The following is a 23,375-nucleotide window of genomic DNA, read 5'->3' as shown; positions in this document are numbered from 1 at the left end:
TAAAATGTTTCATCTTGTTTAACATATAGCTGGAAAAAATGAATGCAAATTAAAACAAAGACTGTGCAGTTGCTTATATTCTGATCCTGTTTTCACATTCCCACACACAGACTTTGCTGTACTCAGCCCGAGCCCTGGGGCACTCTCTTCACAGCCAATCAGAGAGATACAGGAAGCTAAGTCCACCAACACTCCAATGTTGCTGGACTTGGCTCTTCTCAAAATCATCCTCGGACATTTGAGAAGAGCAAAGGCTGTAAGGAGAAAGCAGAAAACCCCAAAAAGTGTGGAAGCTGACAGATTAAAGAACAAGTCAAGAGTGTGCCAGTGGTGAGTATCTGATCACTTATCTAAATGATTTAACAGACTGACATATTGGATAGTTTATGACATTTTATTTTATCACATGGAAAATGGACTTTACATGGTACGCATTCAAATGTGAGAGTCTGATATAGAAGTATAATTGTGTGTTTTACAAGATTTTATGAGCAGATTCTATACAGCTCATTTTAAAGATTCACAGACAAACAAGTCATTTATTCTCTGAATAATATGTTGAAGTTATTTGTTAATTGTTAGCGTCTATGACTGAATTAATTTAGTAAGCATAAACATGTGATTGCGCAGCATGAGGTAGATGTTATAGAACGATGCTGACAATTTTGTTTTGTTTGTTAGGTTACGATTAGTATTATTTTTAATGCTTTCGCTCATGTCTGCTTCACTTTCTGCCTCAGTCCGTATTTGACCTTGGGGTCAAACAAATCAAATATTTCTCTCCCCGTCACTGCTAATAAGGGAGAGGAAGGAAAAGGCGTGTGAGTGTGCATGTGCGTGTGTGTGTGTGTGTGTGTGTGTGTGTGTGTGTGTGTGTGTGTGTGTGTGTGTGTGTGTGTGTGTGTGTGTGTGTGTGTGTGTATATATACCACCAGACAAGCACAACAAAGACAGTTGGCAAAGTGCACATTCCTTGGGCGTAGATGTGTTGCAGGAAATCCCACTCCCATTCCCGGAGGATCTAAATAGACACTCCAAAATAAATACAAAGAAATAGAGAAAGAGAATCACAGACCACACATGAATATATTATTGGTTTACTTGTGTAATAACATAAAAGTCGATAAACATCCATCATCAAAACATACATGTAAGAACGTTTTTTTGAAATTTAGACTCTTTAATTTAGTTTTTCCTATATAAAAAGGGGAATCAGTTGATAGACTCTAATCTAATATAATTATTTTGTATGTGTAAATTGGCCTGAGGTTTACATGAATTTCTCTCCACTTAGTGGTAATGTAGATTGCAGTTCATCTGTGTTCTCAATAGAGGGCAGCATTTGTTTTCAAAATGCCAGACGTGCATGTGAGGTGAAGCCTGAGACCAGAGTGACGGAAGAGTTTAACGTGTCAGTAGTTTACATTTAATCTCTCCTGTTAGATGGAGCTTTTCAATGAACAATATGCTTTGAACCTTAAACAAGGTCATCTACAATGCAGCAACAATAATGAGCTTCATCTCAATCTAAGGGCAACAAATCAATTGCCATCCCTACATTTTCTGGCTTTACTTAATCATAAATCATTCCTAAAATTATTCCCATCCAGTGTAGATTAGCAGTCTATAAAAGAGACCATTTGATCCTTTAGAGAGGCTTGAGGCTTTTACATTTGTTTCAAAACTTCCATGATGCATAGTCCCATTTTGCTCAGTGTTGTCTCAATGTGCACACAACACAGTCACTTTGTCAGATACTATCAAACTGCAATGTGCTCGTCCTTATCAGCTAAACTATCATGTTAACATTCCCTCAGGACGTCATAAGAAGGAAAACTGGATTCCTTCATTGTGAACTGTCTGAATTTGGCATTGTTTAGTCCCTGTGAGGCATTTGGAGGAGACAGAAACTCATACAAGTTTAGCTGGAACACAGGAAACATATTGGTTGCACTTGAAACAGTACTTTCCATTTGGTTTTATTTTAAATATTGGCTTTTGGGACAGCAGTGACTGGAGCATCCCCATGATCCATCGCGGAGGTCACGGGGATCTAAACTTGGTAAGAAGTTACTGTTTTTTTCCAGAGAGAATGTAGAAAATGTGCCTCGCAGTAGCTTCAAACTATCAGGCAGGCAATCAATGTTGCTTTTGTTTTGAAAATTGATATGAAGGGGTGTTTGTGATTCAAAGCAAATTGAGCTCTGTAGGCTTCTGGCATTCACTCAACACACATGTTAATGGAGTCAAACTCCGAGAAAGGAACACTAATGCCTTAACAGAAGTGGCATACAGGAGCAACAGGTGCTGGACTTAGAATAATTTTGCACAGAGAAGAGAGTTCCAATAAATTGCCCTCCTTTCCAGCTGGAGGAACAACCAAAACCAAAGCACAGGAAGCAGGACAGAATTAGTGTTCTTGTCCATGTGTGTCTTGTGGAAAAGCAATGGCAAACTGACTCATTGAGGTCAGTACAGGAAGGGCGGCCCTGCACTGGAACAATAGCAGGGATTTAAACAAGTCTTACATAACATAGCCAGGCTGCAGGACACAGTTATTACTGGAGGTGCATGGTAATCAATGTGCAGGCTGTCAGACAATGTCCTTGTTTGACAGCCTGCAAATGTACAGACATTTGCTTTGTGTTGACCAATTAGGGACAAATAGGCATGACACATGCATTCCCATGTTTCTTTCTTGTTTCTTAAAGCAAATAATTATCACCTGTCTTCTTGTTGATTTCCCACAGATACTGTTCAAGCCATGTCTTCTATGGAGAACTTGGTCAAATCCATCAGTTCCCTTTCAAGACGTTGTACACCAGTGGATGGGGAAGTAAGTCATCTGCTTACACGCTACAACAAAAATAATGTCTATAAAATATAATAGAACCACATAGATCGGATCTGAGCTAAAGACACAGAGAAAGATGAGGATATAGAAACATGGCAAGATGCATTCAAATCTGATCGATACACCTGTTGGGACAATATACAGCATTATGAGTTTTATAAATCTATAAACCAGTAATGTGTATGAAACAGTTTAACACCTGTGAAAAGGACAGACACCTGTCACCAATCTGACATCTAGAACTGAACAAAACTACCAATGAGAGACATCAAGTGCTGTTCCACACACTACGCAGTTTTCTGCCCTTGAAACAGTTTATCTTCAAGTCCATGTGCCTACAGACCCTTGAGCCAGACAGCTGGACAGCCAGATAAGTGTGTGTGCAGAGTTCTGCAGCTCAAGTGCGCGGCTCTGAACTACTGTACTGAACAAACTAGACTATATAGTGCCTGCATGGAACATTTTGACTCCTTTAATAACCTTGACTCAGTCTTGTTAATTTGCAGTGCCAGGTGAATTACTGGACAGGTGGTTTCATTGAGATTTACATCACAGGGATGTACTTCAGGTTTACACCACATATTTAAATGACTAACGTAGTGCTGTATTATATATATGATTAGGCATTTTTAGCTGAATATTTTATCACTCTGTGTCTATGTAGGGTTTTCGTTCACCACCTTATGGTTACGGATTGATTTAAAAATACTCCTGTTGGTTTATAAACCACTGAATGGTTTATTTCTGATCTTTTGCTACATTATGAAGAATCCAGACCTCCCAGGTCCTCTGAGGAAGGTCTGCTCCCTGTCCCCAGAGTCAAAACATGGAGAGCAGGGTTCAGTTTTTATGCACCACTTATCTTGGATAATCTCCCAGAAAACTGTAGGTCAACTGCAACGCTTTATACTTCTTCAAAATACTTTTCTGTTTGCTGCTGCCTTTTATCAAATCATTGTTACACTGCACTTTTATTCTTGTACTTTATACCAGTTTTATTCTATTTTTACTTTAGCTTTTTAATAACTGTCATTAATTGTATTTAAATGTCATTTTATAATGAGTTATAATTGTCTCAATGCCTTTGATTTATAAAGCACTTTGAATTACCTTGATGCTTAAATGTGCTACATTAATATTTACCTTACCTTACAAGTTGTGTCACCTTTTAACAAATGCATATGCTTTATACTTCTTCAAAATACTTGTTTGCTGCTGCCTTTTATCAAATCATTGTTACACTGCACTTTTATTCTTGTACTTTATACCAGTTTTATTCTATTTTTACTTTAGCTTTTTAATAACTGTCATTAATTGTATTTAAATGTAAATTCAAAAAAAAAACTTTGAATTACCTTGATGCTTAAATGTGCTACATTAATATACTTGCCTTGCCTTACCAGTTGTGTCACCTTTTAACACATGCATCTGCTCCATCAGTTAAATCTGTATACTGTAGTATGAGCCTGGTGAAATAGACCTTACGTTTCAAAATACTGGACAAATTGTACAGTGTGGTACCAGCATTGCCCAAGCATCCACCAGTTGTGTCACCTTTTAACACATGCATCTGCTCCAAAATTGCACATACACACGGAGTGCATCGACGTCAGGTTTAATAAATCAAACGCCATTAATTAAGCTGTAAAAAAAACAACAACACCAGGGGAGGCCGTCTCTCTGATGACTGTATTAACTCCTTGCCAAAGCCAAAGAGCGCACACGCGCAACTCAGCAGTGCGCGCCTGTGCTGCGTGGGATGGCTGAAGAAGCCTCCACACTCAGTCCTCACTGAGGCAGACACGTCGGACGAGGCAGCCGGGTTTGTAAGCAGGGACGACGTGCGGAATCTCTGCCTGGATTGTATGGGACATCATGCGGACTCCTGAGCAGACACTGTCGCTGCGTCATGGTGTCTGGGGACAGTAATGGGCGGAAGACGCGTCGATCTACTCTGCTGTGAATAATGTCTGGAGGTGCCAAGTCCGTGTGCAGGTCTTCTGACCGGGAAAGTTGTTTGTCGGTTGTTTGGATCTGAGGAAAAAAGATGCATCTGTTTCGGAGTCACAATTACCAAGTGTTCCCGGATCGCGCCTCAGTGGAAACGCCGACCATAAGAGGCATCAGCTGGGTATGCTGCTTTAATGTTTACTCCAGAGAAAGAAGTAGCTCATTGATCATAAACAAGCGTTCGTTTACTGAAAAAAAAAAAAGTGGCACAGAAAGATGTCCAGGAGATTGAGAGTGGTGATAATACTCAACCATTCATCTCCATCATCATGTCTGTTGGTGCAGACACTTTGCAAATGTTAGACTTTATCACAAAACAAGCTCTGCAAGATGTCACTTGCTCTTTGTAAATGTCTTGAATTAGTCACTGCTGGAGAAGCTGACTCTGAAAAGCTAGTCATAATTTGTATACAAATTGGCACCCAAGTGACTTTCTGACACATGGTGACTTTATAGATTTAATAAGTTGTTTAAGTGACAACCACCCTGCAGCGTGGTAGGACATTGCATCCAATACATGTGCGTGCTTAAACTCAAAATAATTGTTGCATGTGAGCTGGAGAAAAATATTGTTTGTCAGAGAGCAGGTGAAAGGTGTTTGTAAAAATGGGGTTTAGTTAACCTCACTTTCTCTCTCCATGGTCCCCAAAATAGAAGCTGGCACGATATTTCAAGAATGCTCCTAGTGAACTGAAGCAGATCTTTATTGTTTTAGCAGATTGGGTGTGGGAATGCAACAAAGCAGTACAAAATCTTTTTATTTATTTTTTTATTAAACTAAGGTTATAAATAGAGTATTGTTTATTGTTCACCTTCACCACGACATCCTTGCTAAGTTTACAGAGAATGTAGAAGAATGCACAAAGAGGAGGTTTTGTCTCCAGGTCACAGGAAGACACAGAACAGTGGCGAGGCTCTAAATTTACTTGACTTTTAACCAACAATACATCAAAGACGATTGTAAATCTCCAATGACTGCATTCTGAACTTCCTGCGGAACAGCCAATAAATATCAACGTGACATTTTCATAAAACAACTCAAAAGGTTAAACTACAATTAGACTTTACAACTATATTATATTGTAAATAACTGACACTTTTGTTTTGGATCTGGCATCCCACTTTGACTCCTCATAATCTGATTTTAATAATAACACAATGTAAAATGCTTCACATATTCTCAAGTTTTACAGTAATGTTTCAACTTGCGGCAAGTTAGTGTTTGTTTGCTCAGGTTATCTTATACATGATAAATTACACATAGGCCCTTCCACAGAGATGACCTCACCAGGCCAATAACAAGATTTATACAAAAGTGTAAAGTTTAAGTTGACAGCAAACTGACAAACACCCTCATTATAAAATGATTAAATGCACTGATTTGATATTATAGACGTGGATAAATTGTTTGTACTAAACTGGCACAAAAGCAGGGGTCTCTACCTCAATAACAAGATTATTTTATAATGTAACATCTTAAGCTTGAGAATAATCAAAGTTGCAATGAGTAATATTTTCCCAAAATGGTGTTGAATTTCTCTATTCATTTAGGCATGATATCAATAACGAGCACAATTTAACTGGCATTGAGGCAAATGCCAATTCTTTCTTTGAGCTAATGAAGACGAATACCTACAGGTGCATAACTGAGCTCTATTTGCGGTCATCATTATGAGATACCAGGCCATCGTCTCCCTGTCCTTATTGCTCTTTCATACCAGGGCTGAGACATGGAGGCAAAGAAAAACAAAATACCTCACATGCACAAAGGCTGTTAGTGGTGACTGTCTGTCAACAGACCTGGAAGTACACTGTTTATTCCACATTTTTTTGTCTAGTCAGGGGGCACATTTGTCAGTTTCGTTGGGCCTAACTGTTACAAATATGCTACGTATGGTTTATGGAGTCATATTTAGTCAAATATACTTTGATAAGAACCAAGATCACAATTCCTGAAACATTTCTCAGGTTTTTTTAAGCTCTTCCCCTTTACAGTAACAGAGCTAATCAGAATCCGTTAAAACAATTGGCAATGTGTCATTCAGGCTATGATCATGTGACATACCTGGCAGCACAGCACACCAGACAAAACATGCCACAAAGTCTGTCTGCAGAAGGGCTGGAGACAGTTTATAGATGTATATCAGTGACATGATGGGTGGTTGAAAAGCTAACAGTCAGCTGCTGGATAGATGACAGCTATGTCAAGCGATTACTTGGCATATTGCAGTGAATCAAAACAGAACATAGAAAGCAACTAGTGTGTGACAGAGGTACCCATCCTATTAAGTAAATATTTGGCCTTGCAATATGAGCAAACCCAATGATGAGGCAAGATCAAATGAAGTGCCTATGAAATCAGTTTTCCTTCATTTTGTGAGGGTCCAGACATGTCACTAAATACCCACAAGCTACCGGAAATGGAGAAAAATGTTTGATCTTAATAGTTGAACTGAAAAAGGTCTTTATAAGTCTCTGACTTAACTTCAATGAAAGCAATTCCCTTTCAAATACAGGTAGAGGTGAGCTACAAAGGGTTCATAAAAACATAAAAACCAAGCCACAAAGAGGAAATACCATTACGACTTAGGCCGAAGTAACATCTCACACGTTGAATATTCAGTGGCAACAACTACTTGGCACTGATGCAAAACTAATAGTGTTTATGTTACTATTTTATTTAAGAGAAACGTCTTCAGGCTAGTAGCAGATGATGACAGCAGTACTTCGCCAACAGCCAATCAAATTGCAGAGGGGTAACAGGCAATCAAGCACACCTGACAACAAATTTCTGCCATCCGCTTTGACTTTGGGCATACACAGTTGTTTTCCCTCACTGGTGGCACTTGACATTGCGGGAAAAGGGCTATCTGCGCTATCAGCACATAGTGGTCTATTTTGTTCTTTTATAGTTTATATACAATTTTGTTGCTACTGAGAAGGGTTCGTATTTTTGAGGGCATATATATAGCAAATTGCACCCGTTTTACATTATGTGAGTTCTGTTTTGAAAACAGGTGTATCTCCGAGTTGGCAATCTGAATCCCATCCCATCCCTAGGGCCCCCGAGCAATCGCAATGCCTGCACTGTCTATATTTCTGTCCCTAGGCAGCGAATTAGGGCTGACCCCATCTTTTTGCAGAGAATAAGGTCCCCACAAATAATAAATGATTACATTTGTGTATGTGTTCCAACCACTGCAGTGCATTAACTCTAATGGTTCGAATATTAAAAAGGATAGTCCATAGTTAAAAGCAACCTTTTTCACTTAACAAAACGCGTGGCAACAGGCTTTGTACTTTCCTTTGCTGATGTCTATGTACTCTTACCTCCCACTTCATTACACACTTGACACCCACCCACAGCTCGTTGAAGACTATGGTAACACAGTGCAGGTTTGAGATAATGTATTTGTGTTGACCTTCATTTCAATGAAAAGAAAATAGTATTTTTTTCTATCTGGCCAGTCCAGCTTGGTTATTCTGTTTATTTGGTGGAACCGCAGTCAGATTATCATCAACCAGCAGTCCAGCTAGTTCCTGTGGAATGCCATTCCAAAGCAAGTTATCTGCTTTATTTCAGAGTCTTTGGATATGAATAAATAGCAGAGGGGTGATAACGTTTCTCTTCCTGTTTCTCTTAGACTCCGCTGCCAGAGGCCCTGAATTCAAAGGACACTATGAAGCAGGTGTGTATGCCAGAGATGGAGAGCTTTAGGGCAGCACTTCCTCGCAGCAGAAGTAATCTAATGTTCTCGTTGTTTTATAACTCCTGCTGAACATAGGAAGATATGCATGAAGCGTGATTTCAATTTCAGCACTTAAATAAGTATGTATTGCTTCCTGCAACATAACTGAAAAAATACATTTTTAATGAACAGGGCTGTTGCAAAGTGATGTCCTTGAGCCTGTGTTAATCATTATCTCGCATTTTATGGTCATGTGATATCCATTTTAAGTTTGAATCAATCCATAACAATCTCATAAATCAGGTTTGTAAGCACACATGCAGCTCTCTATCTGCCACTCTGCAAATTAGCTGACCACCATATTGGACACTGGTTGGCATTGCCCTTGAATGAGAGTCTTTAAACTATCACCATCCTGGATGTCTTTCTCTCTCTGCTCGTGACTCTACTGACCTCTGCTATCATCCAGAATTGCAGTGCTTGCATCCCCTCAAACTGCTGAACCTGTTCTTTTGTTGTTATAATATCCTGCATTACTACTCAAGCAAGTCTTAAAAAACACATTCCTAGCGGGGCATGCAGTCACAAGGAGTCTAAAGGGCACTCCAGGGCCCACAGCTAATTGAGCCCTACCTCACCCAGCCCAGGCCCCTCACACTCCCTTATCTCAGTTCCTTCAATAACATACCAGGGAGAGGACTTTTAAAACACTCATACAGGGTTTGAGATGGAAGTGAATCCTGTTTGGGTTCCATGAAGGAAAGAGAGATAGAGCATCTGTAAACCCCAAAAGAATCAGTCCCTGTCAGTTTTATTTTGTGCTCGAGAGAGAAGATAGAGCGAATAGATCCATTGTGTCTGCAGGAGGCAGGTGTTGCTAACTTCTTGTAGCTTTGTTTGGTTGCTTAGCAAATGTTGGCTCCATATTGGTTGCTTCACAAGTGTTGGCTCCAGATTCTAAGTCACTAATGAGAATCATACATTCTGATAACACCATACGAGACGGATTGTTTTTAATAACCTGTGTTTGACCACACATTTTTCATTTGTGCAACAAAAGGTTTGACATGCTCCAGTGTAATTTTTGTCCCCAAAAACTTCTCACATACTTTTTACTTGCCTTTGACTAACAGGTCTTTGTAGCTTGGATACATAGCGCACAGTTACATAATGTGTTTGACTTCTTCAGGAAAGTTTCCCCATACTCATCTAGTTTAGGTCAGAGGTGTGTGTTCACATAAGCTACAGCTACAACTTGAAAGCTCTGATGCTAACAACCTAATCAAAAGGCCAGAAAGAACCCATATCCATCATGTACTGAAGGACAGAAATGTTGCCTCCTGAAGTGTGGTCTTGTTTTTTTCTCACACAGAGAGATAGTAAAAGCAAGGTATCTACAGTCCACAAAGCTGCATAAAGCTTCTTGTCAACTCACACAGCGTTCATCGGTAGCTGCTTCTCACACAACACAGCCCACCAAGGTCACTGAGTGTAAGAAACAGAGAAATGTCTCGCCTACAGAGGAGAGACGCAGTGGATAACTGTACTAATCATCTTTCCACCCTGCAAGATGCATGCATGAAACCAAACCACATACTACATACTTCAAAAAGATTATGACTAACACTTTCACCCAGGACCAGAAAGAAGTTAAAGAAAACAATACAGAGAATAGATAAAGTGATTGTGCTGTGATACTACTACTTTCTTGCATCCAAATGACTCACTCCTGTGTGAAAGTGAGCACATGCCCTGCTGAGGAGTGTTTGGGTCAACATGTACAGGCTGTAGAGCAGCTGTTATGTAGCTATAATTGCAAGAAAAGTAACTATAGGATGGACAGATTAAGTGTAAACCAACACAAAGTTGATTAGCAGTCTTAAAGTGGAGGTGAAATGAAAGATATAAACCCTTTTAGGTCTCATCCCCAGCTATTTTGTGCCCCTTTTTTTATATACAAAACAAATTAAAAAAAACAATTTCTGTGTATTTTTATATTAAAATCTAATCATCTTTTTTACCTGTGTAACACAATATGACATATTGCATACATACTCTAGTACTAACCAATTTCAACCAATGATATCATGAGATCTAACCATCAATCATTCTGCCACTTTTAGTGACATGGGAGGGTGTTTGTGGAGCACAGTCTCCTGTAGCTCTGTATTTTGCAAACTCTGAAACTTTGCCCTTTTTTTGGCAGTCCAATTAAAACGTGTAGGTTTTGATTTAAATCCCTCTTATAACTAAAAATAATATTTCACTGGGAAATACTCGCTGTACAGAAGTTAAAGACACTAACTTTTGTTTTACTTGGACTTTAAGGCACTTTTTAAATACAGGCTCCTGACTGTAAAATAACCTTAACAGCAGAGTGGACCCGAGCCATAAAATGGGTCATAACTGCCAGTGTTGGTCACTGCACACTGCTACACACTCATACACAGTGTGGATTGAACCTGGGAAAGGTGTTTGCTCTGTAATTTGACTCACTTGGAACAATTACCAACGGGTTATAGTTCCTAGATAACATTATTTGGTGGCCTACTTTCAGACAATAAACACACTGTACAATGCAGACAGCCAGAACTGGAATGAATCACACAACTAGAAAACGTTTCTCCATGTTTACATGATCGTCAGGTTTAGCAGCGGGGCTAGACTCCACTCAGTGAAATATGGCTTTTGATACTGTTTTTATAAGGACCGGGTTAGGTAATGGAAAATGGCCTCATCAAGAAAATGACTTTTGGAGCTGACATGCCTGAGAATGTGAGTCCCAGGGGAGAATGGGCCCCTGGGAAAAGTTGTGACCTCCAGACAACACAACTCCAGAGGAGCACAGCAGACGCCTTGTGGCACATTTAGGCTACTCTGTTGATGTCAGGTCTGGGAACAGCCCAATGTGGGGGTGATAGGTTGTTGTTTGTGCTGTACAGTGTTACCCACAGTAGTCTGTTATAGCTGTTTGTGATAATAAGCAGGCCTGCATGAACGTAGATCTAACAAGCAAATGTCATAACCCCCGAAGGGCAAAGATTGTATTGGCATCATCAATGCAAGGGGTCAGTAGGTCAGTCAAAGTTCAGCAGGCCATTTTCTTTTTATCCTGAAGGAGTTGTAGAACACTAGAAGAGGCAAACGGTCCTTGCATCGCTACTCCACTTAAAAGAGAGAACAGGGATATAGGGAATAGTAATTGTTGGGTTCTGTATGCATCTCTACACCACCCCCTTGGGCGAATAACAGTGCCTTGAGGAAAATCCAAAAAACAAACAGGGAATTATCTGGATCACTCGTGGAGTCACAAGACTTTGTGCAGGGTATGTGAGACAGGGAGGCTAACAGGAGGGGCACAATAAAGATGCATACTTTAGTCAATCATAGAGCCTGTAAATATTGTTGTGAGCTTTGTTTGAACACAACTTGTTTTTGAAATAGAAGCAGAGCAAATCGTGCAAAGCGTTAAAAGGCCTGAAATGGGACAGCTGCATTACACCACAAAAACAAAGCACATTGTTGTTACATAAGCCTTGCTTCTGCATCAGTGGCTGACAGGTTTTGCACCAATGTCTGCAGTTTTTTTGGGGGGTGGGGTTTTAGACCTGACCCAAGTGAGTTGTGTGTATGTGTGTCAGGGGGTGGGAGAATAAGGGGAACGGAAAGAATCGAGAGAGGTTCAAAGGGAATAAACTGAGGGTGGTCGGAAAGTGAAAGTTTGTCGTTGCTGTGTGCCGCCCAGAGTGTGAGTTGTAGAGGCAGGGAGCTCAGCAAGTGAGAGTTTAACATAGCCATTTTTAACACATTCTCGCCTCCCTGCAACCCACAAACGCGCCACATTACACTCCAACGCCCCCATAAATCTCCACATTGATGACGTGTGTGCAATCACAAGATCTTCACACTGAGGGGAAATCTAAAAGACACTAGTCTCTTTCACTTATACATGGAAAAATGTATATATATTTTTTTCTTTTGCTAATCTTATTTATGTACACGGCCCCTCCTCGCTCTTTAGCAACCTGTTTCATCACATCATAAAAGGGAACACTACTCATAAATATTTATGACAGAGAGACGCAATAGTTTAACTGCTTTTTTTATTTCGTGTTGGTTAAGTTTCTTTCAGATCGTGTTGTAAAGGCAGCGAAATCGGTGTATAATGTCCTGATCGAGGGGAACCCAGGTCTGATCAGAGACAGAAAGCATCACCTCAAAACATACAGGTACCCTCATTTTCTTCCATAGTAGAAAAAAAAAATCTCTGCAAATGACATGCTGATTCAAATATTACATTTCTCTCACAGACAATGCTGTTCTGGTAAGGAACTTGTTGATTGGCTGATGAAACAAAATGAATGCCTGCAATCAAGAAGTCAAGCAGTTGGAATGTGGCAAGTCTTGGTGGATGAAGGAATCCTTGTTCATGGTAAGAACTAAAGAGCTGAATTTTGCAGAATTGTGTCTCAGGAAAAATTATAAATCTATCTTTGCTTGGATGTGCTTCACACCAGACAGAATTACTACCGACCATTGACCAGCAGCCACAATTAAGGAGAAATTACCATATGTGTTGGGCGAGCTCATGCCTTAATGGACTGTAGAAGTATGTATTATTCTAAAATATATTCTGATGATAATGTCTCAGGCTGCACTTAAGAATTCCCGAGAAGTGCTTAAGTAGCTTGAAATCTGTTCACTGAGCCTGCCAGGGCATAAGTTTTACAATGTGTTCTCACTCAGTCAAGTGTTCAATAACCGCTTTCACTCTTTGGACGAGGCACTGTCTTCCTGGAAGAGACCACTCCAATCAGGATAGAAATGCTTCATCATCAAATGAAGGAGATCACTCTGAATAAATGTATCTTGTTTCCATGTATCTTGTCATTCAGGAGTTTTGTAAAGTTACTAAACAACAACTTGTTCTCCTTCAGGTCAAAATGTATTTAATATTTCCTCTTCTAAATGTATATGTGTGTTTTTATTTTCTCATTTTTATGTGGTCACCATTTTTCTAATGGTTTAGTTACATTTGTGTCTTACTAACATCTTCCCATCTCTGTGTTCTGCCTCAATCAAGTGAAACATGAGTTGAACATCCATGACAAGGACACCCAGTTCTACCGCTTCCAGGACTCAGAGTTTGGCCTGAACCACATAACAAATGAGAAGGACTCAGAGGACGAGCTGCAGGAGAGTCTGTCGCTGTTGTCTCAGCTGGGTCCCGATGCTCTGCTCACTATGATTCTACGCAAATGGTCAGTATGTTGAGCCTTAACATAACTAATACGAATGTTTTACAAGAAATATTAGCTTATAAAGTCTCTTCCATAGTGATTATATACACAACAATCCAGCTTGCAACACATTTTTGAAGTGTGTCTGTGGTTGATTACACCCGACGTCTATGTTTAGCCCCAGTCTGAGGAGTGCTGAGGACCTGGAGGTCATCTATGAGGAGCTGCTCCATGTCAAGGCAGCAGCTCATCTCTCCACCTCTGTGAGTCACTTTTACTGCCTGCTCTTGACATCCGTGTCCTTATGATTAAAGCCACAATATGCAGTTTATTAAAAAAAAGTGAAACAGTCAAGCGATTGACCCTTCCCTAAGCCCCCGCCAACCACGCTGCTTCTCTGTCAAGCTGTCAGGACACCATACTGTCATTAACTGCCCTCCATGCATAAATATTATAGGGAAAAAAATGAGAGAAGCAGACAGAAAGTTCTACAACATACTTTTGAAGGATAGCAGTGAATTCAGGTTAAAAAAATAAAGATAGAAACACATATCTCCTTCCAACCTTTCAGGGTAACGAGGATCACTATCACACAACATTTAACCACGGCTGATGGTATTATTGGCCAGTCTGTGTTTGAAGGCCATAAATTAGTGAAGGGTCATTTACACTGCACTTAAGAAGCTTTACTTTGATGGTAATTTTATTTCATACAAAAGCTCCATTTTCATCTGCTTAAAGCTAGAATTCTTGCATAAGCAAAGTCAACCATAAAACTCTCACCATTGCAAGAAAATGCAAAAAAAAACAAAACAGTTTGCCCATAATGTTTCTAACTTGTTTGTTAATTTACAATAATAGAAGTTTCCACGCATCTATTGTGTTAAACTATTAAGAGTTATCAATGCAGTTCAGCCTAATTTCTTAGTTTGTTGTCCTTGTAGGTGCGTAAGGAGCTGGCAACGGTGTTGGTCTTTGAATCACATGCCAAGGCCGGGACAGTCTGTGAGTGCTCCGGCTACAGCCTTGCTACATGCACATGGAGACAGTTTCACTGTGTAGTTAAACCACACCACAGTGCACTTATGTTCACATGTGCATAATGGTCTCTTAACGTTCACGTCTGTACAACACATCTTTCAGATACATTATCTATATAATATCCAAACATCCTCATGTCACAATTGATTCATTACTACAGTGGAGACAAACAGGTCATCATGAGGTTTTTTTCTCTTCCCATCTATCACTATGTCCTTCTAGTCATGCGTACATAATAACGCCCATTGTAAACATGTGTTAAGGACCAATGTAAGTACTGACTGTCTTTTTGTTATGTAGTATTCAGTCAGGGGGACAAAGGCACTTCTTGGTACATCATCTGGAAAGGCTCCGTAAATGTGATCACACATGGGAAGGTAAATCCATTTACTGCTACTGCCATAATAAGAAATATCTGAATTGGCGTTCATGAAATGCCTCTTTGCCTTGGAATTGACTGTTAGCATAATGTAATGTTGAAAGTGCTGTGTGCATGCAGGGCCTGGTAACTACGCTACATGAGGGTGAAGACTTCGGACAGCTAGCTTTGCTGAATGATGCCCCTCGTGCTGCCACCATCATCTTGAGAGAAGACAACTGCCATTTCCTCCGTGTTGATAAACAGGACTTTATACACATCCTCAAGGTGTGTCTGAGTAACTAATGATTATACATGTCAACGTCAAAAAGTTTTCCTCTGTGTACACCACAAATAAGATATACAAAATAAGTGTTTGACTTGTGTTTTCATCCGCATCTCTTTTTCTTGTGCTTCAGGATGTGGAAGCAAATACAGTGCGTCTTGAAGAGCATGGGAAAACTGTGCTAGTGTTGGAGAAGAGGACCGACTGGGCCGAGCAGGGAGGGGCAGGAAACAGCAAGTGAGAAACTCTCACGCACTCACTTCACAAGCAGGTTTATGATCAATAAGACACTTTACCTAGGCGTGGCCAAATACAGTATCACACCAATTACACAAAATGCCGCCATTTGTCATCTTAACAAGCATACAGGTCATTTTGTCAAACGCAGTTAAGGTCTCATTAAACGGCTGTTATCGGACAAGCCAGAAAAAAAAAAAATGGACTTCAACCCTACAATGTATAATGACTTGTTATCGGTCTTGAAAGTGTTTTAGCAAACATAAAAATTGATATAGCTTGATGTTGACTTCCCCTACTTGCACACCTTCAACTATCCTCTTGTAACCTGTGGTATGGTGACTAAACTTGACAATGAATACAGCTACATCTAGTTCTGAATAAAGAGTGCAGTCAAAATAATCAGTTCAAGCAGTGTCGAGCAGTTTCATTTGTCATTTGAATTAATAAAACTACCATCTGCTAGTCCTTTCAAAGGAGAGCTTGAACAGACAGTAAGAGGGCAGCACAGGGAGGCACCAAAGACAGATGGTAAAAGAATAAATCACTGCAACTAAAAACATCACTCACCCAACCTAAGGAGACCACACCCAAACTACCAGCACACACAACTCTAATGCTCCACATGAAACCATCCTCAGTGGATCCACTGGCTGCCAATAGGAAACCCTACGCATGAACAGGGGTACCAGCACTAGTTCGCTTAAAATATTTAAAAACAAGCAAGTGAACAAACAAATAAAACCTAAAAGATTATAATGAGCGCCTGATTGGAATTAAAGAGACAAAGACAAAATATCAGAAAAATAATTGTAAAATCATTAAAGTCTCACGTCCTTTTAAATTTTTGGATATTTCTCAATAGATACCAGATACTTTTCAGTTCACACAACCCAGGCCGCCATAGTGGTGCAAGTCCTCCAGGTACAGCTCAGCCTTAACGGTCACTACAGCGCTTTGAAGTTGCGGAAAACATGAGAGGCTGAAATGATTGAAAACTCAAAACCAGGACTGATGGTATAAAGCAAGGAATTCAGCATATAGCACAACTTATATAAACTACTAATGATCCTTCACAGGTGTGCTCTCAGGAGGAGTTCACTGACGACATGGCACACAGGTGTGCAACTCCTCTCATAGAAAGCTGTCAACTAGAGATAGAGAGAGGGGGGGGGAACAAACCAGTCACACAGCATTCATTCTATAAGGGGTCTTAAAAAAGAATAATTAACACAAGAGACATGTAGTGAATAAAAATTGCACAGGAAATATTATATTTACAGACAGAGAAAAAAACAACAACTATTTTAACTATTTTTAACTTTCCTAACTACTATTGCACGGTGTAGTGTATTGCACAACACACACTCACAAGTGCGCACAGGGGTGGAACCGTGACAGTATGTGCCTCGATCATGAGGTGAAAGACAAAGAGGTCTACCTCACTTCAATGTAAGCCTTTGCATACCTGAGCACCTCCCACTGACACACCTGTTCCTACTTCCTCATCTGTCCTCCCTTAATCAATTAGATACCCTAGATCCTAATATCCCACTAATACCGCATGCTCTTGTTCGCCACCAAACCAAGATGTATGATCTGAGGTGCCCTACATTTTTGGACCTGATGCCATTAGGCATGAAGTCAACAGTGAGTAACTGAAATAGTATACATAAGCAGTTGGAATGAAAGTAACATTATACTACATTATCAGGCCATTACTACACAACAAACACAACTAGGAAACAGAATGCATATGTGCAGAGCAATACAAAGAAAATATTAATATTTGGAAAAATATTCTGTTCTTTCTCCCTTCTGTCGTGCAGGTACACAGTTATGTCAGGAACACCTGAGAAAATCCTAGAGCACTTATTGGAAACAGTAAAGTTGGACTCCAACGGAAACGATGCAATAGGTGGGACCCTGCAATCACCTTCTTACCTTTTCCACGTTTTATTGAGTGTCGTGGTCAGCTAGTTAGTTGAGGCAAAAACGTTGTTTTCCAGACTCTCATATGTCTTGATTTATAGAACATTTTACTCCCAAAAACATGGTGATTTTTTTTTGTTTGTGTGTCTGTTGACGGTATTTTCTGAGATATAATTTCCAAGAGATATCAAGAATTCCCTCTGTAAAATCCTTTCACTCTAATATGTCAACAAAAGTATAAAATCACTTTGAACCTTGCTTTATCTAATTCAAATTAGCACATATTTGTTATGATAATGCCTTATGTGCATATTTAATCATCAAATTTCAGAAAACTTGAAAAAGAAGTTGCATGATGATATCCATTGGTTACTTTTTTTACCCTATTCACATGTGGTGTCTCCCCGTTAACTTGTGTTGTTGTGATGTTTGTCTGCCTGCAGATCCCTGTGTGAGCGACTTTCTGCTCACCCACAAAGTCTTCATGCCCACCAGCCAGATGTGTACCGCACTACAGCACCAATATCTTGTGATGATCAATACTAATATGCAGTGATGGTGATGCTGATGATAATAAGGATAAAATGTGTACTACCACTGCTGCTTATGATAATTATGATCATGATGTCTGCAGATTAAAAAATAGACCATTTAGTTACCAAAAATGTAATATTGGATATATATTCAATATGTTCTGCTTAAATACAGTGTCTCGTAATTGTTTCAGATTTTTTTGTCTGTAAAGCTTTTTATGATATGCCCCTTAACTGTGGTTGCACCTATAAGGCTGAGCTCTCTGAGGGTTCAGATCAGGAGAAGGCTTCCTACATTCTCAGCACCAAGCAGAAGGTAGTGAAGCTGATTGGCCAGTGGGTGGCGCTGTATGGCCTTATGCTGAAAGAAGACCCCATTGCTTTGGACTCTCTGGAGGTTGGTATTGCTGATCTTTTTGTTTAATATTTTCCATTGCATTTTAAGAATAAAGATTACATTTTTATGAGGAGAATCAATAATTATGTTTCTGTTGTTTTGTTTTTTATTTCCATGTTTGGGCTCAAACAGAGGTTGAAGAAGGAGGTGGCAGGAGATTTCCGTCTGTTAAGCATGCTGAAAGATCAATTCAGAGAAAGGAGAAGAACAAAAGTGTAAATTGTCTATATTCTCTCATAACATCTGCTATTTCTGAGACATTTTCCATGTCATAAATATTGCAGCATGAGATCCAAAACTGTTTCATCTTTCATTTTACAGATTGGAGAATGGATATCAGTCACTGAGCAGGGTGAGTGTCATGGTTTTTTTTTTGCACATGACAGCTGGCTGCAGGATTTGAACATCAAAGATACATTTTAATGAGAAAGCAAAATGTCAGGCTGCTGTCATTTTTCAGCTTAATGTCACTGACTTACTCAGTCACTCTGATTCTCTCGACAGAATCAGCAATTTGATTGGTTTTCAAACTGCGAGGAGCCAGTGGGGAAGTTAAAACCAATCAGAGCACAAGATAAAGGCGAGTAAGACTCTAAAAACAAATTAAACAATCAAATCAGGGATGTAGATCAATATCTTGTTTTTATTTATGTATCACTACAACATATTGCAATACATTTTAAGTTACCTTACATTGTATCTGTAGGTGTTATTCATGATAACACAACATTACTCACATCATCAATGATCAAATCAGCATATTTTGAGATTTTGTTCTCTCTCTCTCTCGCTGCAGTGCTGTATGAGATCTACAGGCCAGACAACAAACCTCTCACTCTGATGCTCCCAGTGAACAAGTCTGTACAGGATGTGATGTCAGCTATAGTCAAACCTGGCGGAGATCACGTCCTTGTAAAAATGAACTCCACAGGAGGTGGGACTATATATATTGATCTTTAATGATCTATCTTTCTTTTTTTCAATGTGCACTGATATTTTTAAAGCACTCTGGATATTAATGTGATTTTCTACTGTTCTTTGTCAGTTCATTATGCTGAAATTAGTTTTTGATTCATTAAATGCACACAGAAAGAGCTCAGTTAAAGCTGGATGCGGCTGCAGTCTACACAGCTCTGGGACTCAACGAGAGGCTGTTCATCTGCACAAGCATCCAAGTGGAAAAACTGGTGAGGAATAAATGCATAAAAGAGGATATGTCATTGCTTCATACACTGTCATTATGTCTAAAACAACGTACCATTATTTATTATAGTACGTACAGTAAAGTTTGACATGGAGGTTTGATTCTAAGCAGTTTACCATCAGAGGCGCACACATCCACAATCTGTTATCCTCTCATTTCTTCTCCCTTTCTCTCTCTTTCTCCTAGATACCACTGAAGGAGCAGCAAGGTCCAGACCGAGGAACATCTGACATCCTCGAACAGATGGGCTCTAAAGATATCGCCAATGAACTCACCAACTATGACTGGGAACTGTTCACTGCCATGCATGAGGTAACTCCAGCAGACATCTCACTACATCATGATGGTATTATGAATAATATAATAACTTCCTCATTCCAGCAAAGGCCTGGGTATCTCTTTGATGAATGTATTTTAGTCACACCCACTGGCACTTTGCCATCAGAACATCTGGTACTCCAGTACAACACTTCCTGCATTCTTCACATGTTTCGAAAGCAAATCATAGTAATTGAGTCATCAAAACCTCCTATAATGTAACCAATTGTCTTTAAATATGCAGGTGGAGCTCGTCTACTACATATTCGGCCGTCATAAATTCCCCGGTGCCATCACGGCTAACCTGGAGCGGTTTGTGCGTCGCTTCAATGAGGTGCAGTACTGGGTGGTGACCGAGCTGTGCCTCTGTGAAGATCTGGTGAAACGAGCCATTCTGCTCAAGAAGTTCATAAAGATTGCCGCAGTGTAAGTTACGGTTATTTGCATAGACCGTAGCCATGTTTTGATAGCAATGTAGGTAGTCAGTCCACCCCTTTAGTCCACACTGAAATCTATATATTATTTTGTACAAGCATGCATGGTCCTCAGAGGATTAAGCCCACTGACTTTGTTGGTCCCCTGAGCTTTCTTCTCTTGTCACCCTGATGTTGACATTTCAGGTTTTTTTTTTTAGAGGAATGCCACAACATGGATTGCCACTAAATTTGGATCAGACATTCATGCTACAGCAGTGTTTTCACACACTTTTTTTTGCAATCCAATTTATAATAGGCCTTATCAATAACTTTGGAGAAAAACGGGTTCATAGCCATGTGTCTCTATCACAGATTAAAGGAGCAGAAGAATCTCAATTCGTTCTTCGCTGTGATGTTCGGTTTGAGCAACAGTGCAGTACACAGGCTTTACAAGACCTGGGAGGTGAGAAACCCATGAATGCAATTGTGATGATGATACAATAAAGAAGCATAATGTACTAAATGACAAAAAGTGTTATTGTCTATTCCAGAGAATACCCAGCAAGACAAAAAGAATTTACTGTGCTTATGAGAGGTTGATGGTGAGTAACACCAGCTGCTCCAACTCAGTAGATTTTATAAATGCTCCAAAACTACAAAGTACATTAATTCTGTGCAATAACATAATAAAGAGATGCTCTGTTTGTTCTCTGTTCCCTTTAGGATCCATCACGCAACCACAGGGCCTACAGACTGGCTGTGGCCAAACTCAGTCCTCCTTACATCCCCTTCATGCCTCTGCTGCTCAAAGGTGATACAAACCAGCAGTGTCGCCTCCACCGCATTAGAATGTCATGTAAATTAATTCCATAATGTCTGACATGTTTTCTGTTCGTGCCCATGTCCAGACATGACATTCATCAATGAGGGAAATCCAAACTATGTAGACAAATTGGTCAATTTTGAGAAAGTGGTAAGACAAAAAAACGTTTCTTTTGTAACATTGAACAGCTCTATTTTATTCTCCTCACAAATCTTGGCATGGCATTCAACTTTAAATGTTTCCTCATCCTTCCACTCTCACAGCGCATGATTGCCAAGACAGTTAAAATTGTACGAGGATGCAGGAGCCAGCCTTATGGTAAGTGAATCCAGTTGAGCTTGTCAACTAGCAGACTTATAGCACTTGCGTGGGTTAAGGTCAAAAAGGTCAAACAGTTGCAGATTCATGTTGAAGCAAATGGATGATTTAGCTGAATGATGCATTGAGTATGTGACCTTCTATTTCTCTTCTGCAGTGCCTTCGTCTCCACAGAGGGGTTTGGCAGATCGGATGTTTCTAGAAGGGCCTTCATCTCGCCTATCTACATGTAAGCAACATTTACCATATCATTAACACAGTTTTACTTTGGTTTGTCTTGCTTTTTTTATACATAATGCCTGTAGCTAATGGTGTGGCTCAACAGCTGTGTTACTGTTTCAATATTTCCCTTGTTTTAACATTAGTCTTTTTAAATTTCACTGGCTAAAAATTGAAAAGGAAGATTTGCTACTACAAACACTTAAATGTGTGCTGAGTCTAAAGCGATTTCTCCTTCTCCTCCAGACTCCGACCTCGGCCTTCCTCTGCGGAGTCCCAGCAACATCCGACACTACATTCAGAACCTGAAAGTGATTGACAACCAGCGCAAGCTAACGCAGCTATCAAGAACAATAGAATGCTAGGGCATTCAGCCACAAATACAGTACAAAGACTGTAAAGCTCTACCGCACGTGAACCAGAGAACGGACTAAAGCTGGTCTAACAAAACATCCACAGACGCCTCAATAAGATGGATGTCTGGCGGTGTTGAGTGCAGGGGATTCACTTTTATTCAAGGAGCTTGGACTTTGATTGATGAGCTTTCTGCACAGCATCAAGAGTGAAAAAGTGCTGTTTGCACAGTTATAACCTCTAATGATGGACCAGAGACTCCAATTCTGTGTCTAAAGGGACTTGTTGGACGCTTTGTTTTTATCCAAATAGCCTTACAGCAGAGCGTGTGCCACAGTGGAAACCTATCCCCTTACAAAGGCAGTGTTAAAGCATGTACAGCTAAGCAAAGTATGCCTGTCTCTGGTGTAAAAGATCATTAATGTGACATTTTGTGTAGACCTTTTCAAACTGACAACATTGACATTCTAAATGGGCCCATTTGTATTTTCTGTTGCAATGTTTGTTAATGCAGTACCTAACAGGATGTAAAAACTTAGACCAAAGCTGTTGCCCTAGCAACAGAGTGGCAATGAGAAGGTCCATACTGCTGTCTGTGGAAGGATCCCTTGTGTGGATCTACAAAATGGCCATAAGAACACAAACTACAGATCTTTGCCTTAGTTTATCACTTTAGGTCAGTTTTTTGTGCACTAGTATTTCCACATTAAAACTAATATATTGTATCAGATCATTCTTTCTGGGCAAAGATGCAAGTGACATGCATATAATTTCATACAATGTTGTTTTCTAAATAAATTATTTTCTCAATTATGTGTGTCAATGAAAGCACAAAAGTTTGTAAAAAGGGAAATATTTTATTAAAAGTACAAACCATAACATGTAAAAATTGACCTCCAAATATCTCCCTCCCCCATCCTTTCCCTGGACAAAAATGTTCTCCCCAATATGGGGTGAAAAAAATTCACAACAAATCCGTTGACCTTTGATTTCAAAAATACTCTCCTTGTCATTAATATGTACAACTTCTTTTTGGAAGTCCTGGAGAGTGAAAATGAGAAAGAAAGAAAAACCCAGTGCCTTCCCCTGATGTAACCATGGAGGAAGTAGTAAAATGATCCCCTGTCATTATAAATAATGGGTCGA

General features: G+C 39.7%; 1 protein-coding gene across 3 annotated transcripts; it reads left to right on the top strand.

Moving 5' to 3' along the window:
* Nucleotides 1-243: 243 nt before the first annotated feature.
* Nucleotides 244-23,032, top strand: rapgef3 (Rap guanine nucleotide exchange factor (GEF) 3). 3 transcript variants are annotated; one of them, XM_054609874.1, is made up of 28 exons: nucleotides 244-330; nucleotides 2,751-2,836; nucleotides 8,509-8,553; nucleotides 12,676-12,782; nucleotides 12,864-12,985; nucleotides 13,637-13,814; nucleotides 13,972-14,056; nucleotides 14,738-14,798; nucleotides 15,135-15,211; nucleotides 15,334-15,480; nucleotides 15,612-15,715; nucleotides 17,545-17,633; nucleotides 18,091-18,169; nucleotides 18,427-18,577; nucleotides 18,710-18,792; nucleotides 18,899-18,929; nucleotides 19,082-19,157; nucleotides 19,374-19,511; nucleotides 19,667-19,764; nucleotides 19,968-20,093; nucleotides 20,344-20,525; nucleotides 20,888-20,978; nucleotides 21,067-21,117; nucleotides 21,239-21,326; nucleotides 21,424-21,488; nucleotides 21,602-21,656; nucleotides 21,814-21,885; nucleotides 22,122-23,032. In XM_054609874.1, exons 2-28 carry the CDS (start codon nucleotides 2,765-2,767, stop codon nucleotides 22,238-22,240), a joined length of 2,592 nt encoding a protein of 863 aa, XP_054465849.1. In that variant the 5' UTR covers nucleotides 244-330; nucleotides 2,751-2,764; the 3' UTR covers nucleotides 22,241-23,032. The 3 variants fall into 3 exon arrangements, with proteins under 3 accessions (XP_054465849.1, XP_054465848.1, XP_054465850.1); XM_054609873.1 differs by lacking the exons at nucleotides 244-330; nucleotides 2,751-2,836 and adding an exon at nucleotides 4,881-4,985; XM_054609875.1 differs by lacking the exons at nucleotides 244-330; nucleotides 2,751-2,836; nucleotides 8,509-8,553; nucleotides 12,676-12,782; nucleotides 12,864-12,985 and adding an exon at nucleotides 13,126-13,162.
* The last annotated feature ends 343 nt before the right edge of the window (nucleotides 23,033-23,375 follow it).

Source organism: Anoplopoma fimbria, chromosome 12 (genome assembly GCF_027596085.1).
Source record: "Anoplopoma fimbria isolate UVic2021 breed Golden Eagle Sablefish chromosome 12, Afim_UVic_2022, whole genome shotgun sequence".
In the NCBI taxonomy this organism is placed as follows: domain Eukaryota; kingdom Metazoa; phylum Chordata; class Actinopteri; order Perciformes; family Anoplopomatidae; genus Anoplopoma; species Anoplopoma fimbria.
Note: the sequence above shows the minus strand (reverse complement) of the source record. Positions and strands in the feature narration are given on the sequence as shown.